This window comes from Musa acuminata, unplaced genomic scaffold (assembly GCF_036884655.1).
Source record: "Musa acuminata AAA Group cultivar baxijiao unplaced genomic scaffold, Cavendish_Baxijiao_AAA HiC_scaffold_1097, whole genome shotgun sequence".
In the NCBI taxonomy this organism is placed as follows: Eukaryota; Viridiplantae; Streptophyta; class Magnoliopsida; order Zingiberales; family Musaceae; genus Musa; species Musa acuminata.
The window spans coordinates 94,917-104,403 of record NW_027021310.1 but is presented as its reverse complement, the minus strand read 5'-3'; the positions used below and the strand labels follow the sequence as shown (position 1 = coordinate 104,403).

Genomic DNA, 9,487 nt, shown 5'->3' with positions numbered 1-9,487 from the left:
GAAAGCCAGGAGAGGTTGTTTGAGACGGTAGAGCTAAGATCCCACTCCGGAGTTATAATCAAAAGTAAGCAGCGCGAGGTTGAAAGCAAGCAATGGAAGCTAACAAGCAAGAGAAAAGCCCAGCAGAGAGAGAAGAAAAGGCTGTAAAGTAAAGCAATACTGATATGTAGTAAAGTCTACGTCTATAGGCGTTATACCTTACCTATGAATTGAAGAAAGAGAAACAGGAGTCTCCGTTTGAGAGAAGATAGAGGCAGACTAGCAATCGATCCTACTAGTAGTGGAAGTTGGAAAGTCAGGATCCAATGCCGGGAGCCCTATTTGGAAAAGAACTAGTTACAGTTAGTGCCCGGGGGAGAGTTCTTGTTTAAGCAAAGAAAGGAAGACCAGTAGACAGGAGGGGCATACTTAACTATAGGATAGGCTGCCTTATGGGGGTGGGTATTAACTCTTTCTTCCTTTTTCTATTCTTAGTAGGCTTTCAGCACCTTGTTTAAACCAAGTTCTATATGGGTATTGCTACACGACTCCGAGTTTCTAGGTGAAGTCTTGGTACCATTGCTTTTCTTCTTTTTCTTGATAGTAGAATCCCTTTTTGAGGGGTTTATTCTAATACATAGTATCCATATTCTTATTCCTAGATGCACTACATCGTACCATATACCGATCAGTGGTTAAGTTAAAGAAAGAAAGTGAGCATAGCAGGAGATCAAGCTTAAGGAGAAACACCATGAGATCCAGCTTAAGGAGAAACACGAATCCGAGATAGGCACACTAAACCGTGCTACTGTCTTTACCATACTGACTTATTATCTTATCCATTCTATTATGACTTTTTGCATTTCAGCTTGCTAGTGCTTGGCTTACCCGCCTTGACTATCAGAGATATGCATTTTGACCCCCTTCCATTATAAGGGCGCGCGACTAAGGCAGGCAAAGGGGCGTAGCGCTCATTAATGCCTTTAGTCAAAGACAAAAGGAAGACTACCAAAGCCTACCCGCTGTGAATTTACGCTTATGATCTGATCTACGATGGTAAACTATACGTAAGCGCTGCTATTTAATCTGTTCTTGGTGTAAGGTTTAATGGAAAGGACTTCGGTACTCTTTGCTGGTATAGAAGCGAGTGGGATTTGATAGTGCTATCGTCCGTCGTATAATACGATAAAGAAAAGGACTTCGTAGGGCACACGAATGACATAATACTTGCTAAGTATAGGGCCCGTGATACTTCTCAAATGTTATCGTATCAGCTCTTACCACTTCCATTTCTCTCCCGAACTCCACTTTAATAACCGACAAGCCAATCACCTATATCTACCGACTCGTGAAAGCCAATAACTAACATCCCTCTAGCTTCGTTTTCGTTCGGGACATAATCTTGTATGGGATCTGGCTCTTCAGAACCCTTCTTTCGAGTGTAATATAAGTATTGGTCAAGGAAGTGTTTCAGATGGTATGGTATGCCTCACGGAATCTCTGGTACTTTCCACTTCATGATTGTATTCCAGGCTGAGCACAACATCCTTATGCACCCATTGAACATGTTAGGTTTTGCTGGGAATCTATTCTTTATCCTACTTAGCGGTGTGACTTTCTTCTGGAAAAGACTGCTTTGCTTTCCTTTCCTTTGAAAGAGCTGTGGGCATAGCTAAAAAAAACACTGGGTTGTGTAAGAGAAAAGGGGATGGGCATTTCTTTGGCATCATCAGCAGCTGCCAGCAGGTGAGCTTAGGCGAAAGCGGATCCACGAGGAATACTACTAAAGGCTTCCTTATATCAGGTTGGTCTTAGAGTTGGATTGATCTGGGCTTCCCAAAAGATATCATAGAGGACTGGGTTGACTATTTCTTCGTGTTGATGGCTATATGGAATATAGAAGTGGACAGGCTATTGTAGTATTTGATAGAAAGCAAGAATCAACAGCATTTGAGTAGCTTGCAAGGATTCTCTGGAGGCCTGCGCTTATATCACTACAACTACTGGTGGAATCCATGGAATTTGACTTGACCGATGAACTCTCTGGAGTTATAGCGTACTCAACCAATCGAACTAGAATGAGAAATCTAACCTCGAGGGGGATGCAAAAAAGAAAGAAAAGGAGTGTATAGATCATACCCAAGGATTAACATCGGAATTGTGATTGGATCTGACCACCTGCTGCTTGAAAAGGGAAGAAAAGCCTAGCTCGCAACTAACATGTTCCCTCATACCTTCCTTCGTTATACGATCCGACTTCCTTCGTTAGGGGCTTGAAACCGCTTGCAGATGATCTGCTTCTTTATACTTAGACTGCTTCGATTTCGACGGATGCATCAGTAGTCCCAGAAAAGGAGAAACTTGATCGTACCCCCCATCCACAGCACAGCCTTCTTATGATTAACTAGTAACTAGGTCTATTCAAAGCATCTCTCAAATCGTTTCACAACTCTCCCCTTCCTTATTGAGGTAACTCGTGCTCTCTTCTTTCAAATGAAAGTGCCTAAGTGGTGTTTTGGTAGGAGGCCGCCATGAGAACGAGATTAGTGCCACTACTCTGATCAATCTGCTCCTGCTTCATCTGTTTAAGAATTGAATGCACAACTACTAGAATGACTCCATCTAACAGCTTAATCAACAAATACTTAATTGGATCTTTCTTGAGACGAGTCAATACTATCGAGACTTCCGTACTTAAGTACACCGAACAAGGCCAGAGGGATAAATGGAAATGAATGAGTTTAGCGAACTGGAGCTTCAAATAGAAGAACCGAACATTACTGCTTAATCACTTCCACTAATAGAAGAACCTAACAGCATCTAGCGTTCCACTACTGCGCTAAAGAATTGATGGAGCTATCCACTATGTATAGAAAAAAGTAAACAAACACTAGAAACTCACTTATGGCTTCCTAACTCTAAAGCTCACTACCGCCATAGCATGTTTCTTAGACTTATGCGAGTGGAATTCTCTAAAGCTCACTACCGCCATATTCCTTGTTTCTAGCTCACTACCACCATATTCCTTGTTTCTAGCTCACTACCACCATATTCCTTGTTTCTAGCTCACTACCACCATATTCCTTGTTTCTGAGACTTATGCTAGTTTCATTTAGTGCACCTCATGATATAGATGATGGTAAATAACCTCTATAAATGGAAATGGAAATACAAGTCCTTTGTTCGACTGGGGCTAAGCATATTCCTTCTGTTTCGTTGCTTGTTTAGTAGTAGCTTGTTGGATGCAAGGGAGCAAGCCGTTCTTCAAGTTGATTGTTACTAAGGAGTGAGTAGTCAGCTGTAAGCAGTGTTTATAGAGAACAAGAAAGGGCGCAAGTTAGGTTATTGAGTTCAGGGTTCGGCTGTCTAGCTGAGTGATTCCAGTTTTGAGTTAGGAGTTCATTTCCGTTCGGTCCTAAAGGGTCTTTAAACCTTAAGTAAAGTAAACCAGCAAGAGAATGAAGCAGCATTTCTTTCATCAACAGGATAGGCGTAGAATGGGAAGGGCTGACTCTCTGTCTGGCTTGGTCTCGCTGCCTTCCCGCACGCCTGGACGATTTATAATCTCGAGAACCCTGAAAGTCATTATTTGTAAAGGGGGCGAATTGCAAAGGAGTCCATCTTTATTGTAGTGCCTTCTATTCCTCGAGAAAGATTTATTGTAGTGCCTTCTATTCCTCGAGAAAGAATCTAAGGGGTATTAAAGATGCTTCCTTGGCCGTGTGGAACATGGATTAGCATTATGGAATTCCTACAAGTGATCCGACTGGAAGAAGTGTTATATGAGGACTTCGAGATCAAATAGATAATCCGTCTTTCCATTCCTCGTGAGCCACTAATTTCTCCTAAAGATTCAATGAAAGTTATTATCCTCCTTTTTCCAAAAGAGTCGAAGGAACTTATTATAGCGCACCATTGGGATACTTCGAATAAACTTGAGTACATATAGGAGACACCTGTGCGAAACCCTTTGATCGAGATATCTGCAAAACAATTAGGGTCTCCGATCGGGATATTATTCCCCCGGTGCGAAAGCAGTTGGTTTCGTAGTTTGAGAATTCTGCTAATCCCAAGTACTCCATATCCATCATTGCATATAAGTATATAAAATAGAAAGAGGATAAGGCATGACCAGAAGAATTGTGTAAAAAAGGTGAATTTATCTAGTTGAGGCATTCTGATATTGAAAATGACCCTCCTGACTGAAAAAGACTCCTTCCTCTAAGAAAGTGGTAAGTTAAGAACTCCATTCGTGCAATCCCATCTCCAACTGAGACCACTCGACCGATCTATCTCAGCTATCCTGCGAGGTTCCACTCCGGAGTTGAATCTATCGAAAAAGATAAGAGCGTTCTTGCTCAAGAAAGCGAATTCTCTCTTGCTTGGTTTCGCTGATGCACTTCCATTGAATTAGAACTCAAAAGAAAGGAGTATGATGCCATTGAATGCTGCTGCCATAACTGGTTAAGAAAATATGCTTTCCCCATACATAATGTTAGAATAGATGGGGCACATACTATTCCAAATCTAAGAGAGCGCGGTCGACCCTCTAGAGCTGAACGAAGACAACGATCGAGGCAATTTATGGGAAGAAAAACTAGGCGCTGAAAGCCCATAAAGAGTATTAAGTTATAGGATTGTAGGGCTTAAACATAGATTGTAATAGAAAGAGTGGAGCGGCCCCTTAGAATACTAATCAAGGTGACAGGATTCGAACCTATGGCCCTCTGTACCCAAAACAGATGCGCTGACCAGACTGCGCTACACCTCGTTGAAACATAGGAACATATGGCCGATGAATAAACTAAGTTCCCACCCCGCTTTGGGCACAGGGACGCGAGAACCACCTTAGGAAATCTGCCGTAAAGCCTCTTTCATTCACTTGTCTTGTCTTCCTTTATCCGGCTCGCTTTGGCTAGTTTGCTTCATCCAAAAAGCCCGCTTAGAAGTGGATTCGAACCACTGACACAAGGATTTTCAGTCCTTTGCTCTAACCATGCTGAGCTACCTAAGCATTAGTGTTTTCTCGTCCGTGAAATGGTCGAACGAATTATTCCCCTTCGGGAGATTTGGGGTCACCCGTCTTTTCTTTCTCTCGAGAACTTTTGGGATCGCTTTTGGTTTATGGTTTTGCCAAACTAAAGGTGCTGAAAGCAGTGGAAAGTGAACATAGAAAAAGAGAGTATACACACACATACACACACACACATTATTGACAAGAGTATCCCACTTAACTAACGTAACGTCAACTCATCACCAGGCATCGTATGAGAATCTGTTTATTAATTGGTTTGAGAAGTACTATTTATAGGGCTAAGTTAGGAACCCTTAATTAACACTATAATAAGGACAGAGGCTGAGAAGTACTATTTATAGGGCTAAGTTAGGAACCCTTAATTAACACTATAATAAGGACAGAGGCATAGGGCAAAGGGCGCGTCGTGAAGGCGGTTGGCTAGACCTTAAGTGAAGCTCCTTGATAAGGTTGTGCACTCAATGAATAATAATAAGAAATCAGAGCCAAGTAACTACATGAGGTTTCTCTTTTGACTACCCGAAGATGGTACTCTCTTTTGACTACTGACTACCCGAAGATGGTACTCTCTTTTGACTACAACTTACTATAAGGGACTTATTACTATAAGGGCTAACTCTATCTGACTTTCGGACCTCTCCTCAATTCCTTTCTTCTCATTACAATTCCTGTTTTTGGCTCCTGTTATGAGAAAGTCCTGTCTTCGAGAACTCATATAACATGTCTTAATGAGTTGTTCCCGAGTCTTGTATTCATGGCGGCAGGAGCCCTGACTTTGGAGACTTGGTCTTGTCAGTTGAGTGAAAGAGTTTATGCTAGTGTGCGGGCTAGGAGATTAATTAATGGTGTGGGATATGGGATAGTTTAGGCTAGTCTCAGGGAGCCTTTTTATGATCTTCAAAGTGCTTGTTCAGGAATCTACTATTATTATATTAGTAGGAATGACTTCTTCATCGTCCATGATGATGAACTGGGTATACAGAATTTCCTTATACTTTATCGATTACGTAGGGGCCTTCCCATTTAGGCTCTCTCTAACTTTCCCCGGGTCCTTTGGTTCATATAATAATAGGCCTTCATATCATGAGGACTCAGTCTCCCTTCTTGAAAGAGCATAGTCTTACCCGTTTGTTGAAGGCACTGGCCTTGATAGATCTCTTAGTTTATAGATCTCTTAGTTGAACATTCCGCTTCCTTTCATCGATAGTTTCGAGCTCCGCTAATCTGGTATTATGGCGCTTTACTCTTCAGTGGATTGCTACCCGAAAAGAGGTTATTTGAACTTAGAGCCTATGGCCGACTACCATGTAGTTCCTTCCTTTCTGTAAAGCATCTTCCCAAACCGAGTACCTTGACCTTACCACCTCTCGGCCTTCTCGCTACAGGATACAGAATGAAACCCAGAGAGGTTAGATGTGAATTGAGCTTCTGCTGACTCCCACAGAGAGATTGAATCCCCTACGAGAGATAAGCCTGGGCCTGCCTAGATATTGAATTCCCTCGGAATGGGAGAAAGAAGGAAGAGCCCTCGCCTCATTGTTCGCTAAACCTGACGAAGAGAGAAAGGATGAAGAGGACAGGACGGATAGAGCTGTGTCTAGAGGTGAGTTAAGGTTCAAGTGGTTGGGCAAGACAAGCGAAGGTGCTAAGAGCCTCTTATTGACAACTGCTCTTACTAGACAGATAGGCAATGATCTGATCTCTCTCCCTCCAGAGAGATGCCTTCCCACGAAAAAGCAGTATAGATAGGTTATCCCTTCAATTGCTTCTCTTCCTTTCCCCGATCAAGAGAGAGAGTGCACCACAGCTATTCCGATCTCTCGCCCATTCCTACAAAGAAGGGGAGCTCTTATAGATAGGGTCAATCCACGCAACCGGAAGCTTCCAAGCCAAAGAAGCATCGACCTCCTTCTAGTTTACTACTTAATCCACTCGCCTAAACAACCCAAACTACTGAGAGAGATTTCCCTGCCCAAAAAATAGGAAAAAGAAACGCAAAAGAAACGATTAGATTGCAAGAGAACAAAGCAAGCGTCGGACCTAGTACTAATAAGTAGTGGGCTAAAGGCCTATAGGAAGGAGCTTTAGAAGCGAGAGACAGATTTCTTGAGGAAAGGAAGCACTAGCCGAACCTAACAAAGCTTAGCGGGCTAGACTAAACCCTGTTATACGAGAGAAGATAGAGCTTAGCGGGCTAGACTAAACACAGTCATACGAGAGAAGATGGGATTAATTAACAACTTATGTTTAAGAAAGAAGCTAATCACCTAAGATCAGATAGGCTCTAATCAAGCGCGAAGGAACTATCTACAAACGAAGCCAGAGAGCTAACAAAGCAAAATAGACTGTGCTCCCCCATCGAGAGAGAGGACAAAGAATACATCCCAGCTAACAAAGACGGATTCCCCCATCGAGAGGACAAAGAGGACATCCCAGCTAACAAAGCCAAATAGAATGTGCTCCCCTATCGCCCTACAAAGATAAGGTTAATAAAGCACTTATGGTAAGAAATAGATGGAAAAGAAAAGAGCAGATTGAGGGAAGAAAGGTGGAAGAACGCAAGCTAATAAAGGCGTAGCTTCTATACCCTACTCAATGGTAAGATTGAGACATAAATAACGGGGAAGAAGACCTCTCCAATCGACCTAGAGCTCCAAGTATCTATTAGTAGGAGACACACCTAACCTATATAAAGGATTTTCTCAAGTTCAAAGCCGTAGGATAGGCAAGCAACCTAAAGGATAATGCGGAAAGATTTACCAAAAGCATGGAAGGGTAGTGATTGAATGAATTTCCTTTCTCAGACAGCAAGCATAGAAATGTGATGAAAGTCCTCTGCCAAGAAGACACTGACCTTCCCCACCCCAGAAAAGCAGATAAGTTATTCCATTTTGCATTAGTTCTGTATCGAATGAGCTTTCGGATTGAAGAGGCAGCAGGAGCTCAATTACATGGACCCTAACCCGGATAGTCGGAAGGAAGCCCCACCGCCGGTTTAACCTGAAGGATAAAGGAAAGGATAATGAGTACTAGCTGGTCATGAGGCTAATTCGCTGGTAGGTAGGGCCGGGTGAACGAACAAGAGGTTTCGAAGAAGGCTTTTTAGTGCCATCACTACAGATTGGATTGGCTAGGGGATTATCTCTTCCGCAGCTTTCGTCGAACCCACCAACTCTCTGATCTATCTTTCTCGGGATTCTCCCCATTACCCGTCTTCTTGTGATTTCTCTTTTTCTTCTTTTTATTGACTGAGAAGCATAGTTTTCTATTTCATTCGGGATTCTTTCTTCTCTTGTTCTAAGCTCAGAGGTTCCATTGCTTGCTTCCACTAATTCTTTCTTCTCTTGTTCTAAGCTCAGAGGTTCCATTGCTTGCTTCCACTAATTCTATTTACTCTTCATAGAGACCATTGGACCGGGGGACAAGTCTCCGCAATTAGTTGGTATATGATAGGTTTTCTCTTATTCTTATCCACCTTTATAAAAGGAAGAAGATACAGAATACTCAATTCTACTATAATGGAGTGGGGCCATATCTCTCGAGGGGGGCATGAAGACAAAGGAGAGATTTCATTGCGTATGGAAAAGCCAGAATAGGCTCTTCTCAGAGCACATGGAGCGCTCTATATTATTCATTTCTTATTGGTCCCTTTCGTCCAGTGGTTAGGACATCGTCTTTTCATGTCGAAGACACGGGTTCGATTCCCGTAAGGGATAGGCAGTCCTTCTCGGACGCTTTCCGTTTTCCCATTTACCAAATCTTTTTTCTAATTGTCAAGAGAGCATCGAGTGGTTTTACTTGAGGCGGCGAGTGCACGAGTTGTTTTACTTGTAGCTGCGAGTGGGCCGGGATTCTTGTAGATGGGGGAGCCTTACCGTATGCTACAAATCAATCCGTAGTGCCGTCAGCGAAAGACCAACCCGGATCTTCAAGCAAGGGAACCAGAAAGATTATAGGCAGAAATGACTTCTAAGGACAGTTTCTGAGTGGAAATGAAGGATTGACCAGTGCTGGATTGGGATTGATGTAAAGTCTGTCAATCCTATTTTGGAATCCCAACAGCCTATTTCTCTGATAGCAGCTAGATTCGAATATACCATGTAAGCTTGAAAGAATCATTAATGACTCGCAGCTTTACTTTATTGCCTAAAACAACCAACGAGCCTTGACTTGCTCATAACTCTACGGAGACGCAGAAAGCACATCGGCTTGGTGCTTACTTATCTTTTGGTTTTGGTGCCGGGCAAGAAAGAATCAAGTAAGGACTCTGGCTCTGCTCTATCTGCTTACAGAAACGCACTTCTTATTATTGCTTCAAAACACCTATAATTCGATTGATGCGCTTTAGCTTATGAGTTTAGGGGCTTGTTCCATTCCTGTTAGCTTACTTTTGGGGCGCGTCAGTAAGAGTTATTGTCTTCCGCGTAAGTAGGAATTAGTTGAGTTATCGGTTTCGACGTTGGAGCGAGTGAA

General features: G+C 42.6%; 1 protein-coding gene and 2 non-coding genes across 3 annotated transcripts; 1 reads left to right on the top strand and 2 right to left on the bottom strand.

The window, feature by feature from the left end:
- Window positions 1-3,417: 3,417 nt before the first annotated feature.
- LOC103973976 (putative ATP synthase protein YMF19) lies at window positions 3,418-4,669 on the bottom strand. The gene has a single exon (XM_009388681.3). It carries the CDS (start codon window positions 4,153-4,155, stop codon window positions 3,670-3,672), a length of 486 nt encoding a protein of 161 aa, XP_009386956.1. The 5' UTR covers window positions 4,156-4,669; the 3' UTR covers window positions 3,418-3,669.
- Window positions 4,670-4,675: 6 nt separating this feature from the next.
- Window positions 4,676-4,750, bottom strand: TRNAP-UGG (transfer RNA proline (anticodon UGG)). Its single transcript has one exon. It is a non-coding gene; the product is annotated as a tRNA-Pro (tRNA).
- Window positions 4,751-8,658: 3,908 nt separating this feature from the next.
- Window positions 8,659-8,730, top strand: TRNAE-UUC (transfer RNA glutamic acid (anticodon UUC)). The gene has a single exon. It is a non-coding gene; the product is annotated as a tRNA-Glu (tRNA).
- The last annotated feature ends 757 nt before the right edge of the window (window positions 8,731-9,487 follow it).

Excerpts from the sequence above, each read along its gene's own strand:
- LOC103973976 (XM_009388681.3), bottom strand. The coding sequence starts at position 4,155 with ATGCCTCAACTAGATAAATTCACCTTTTTTACACAATTCTTCTGGTCA.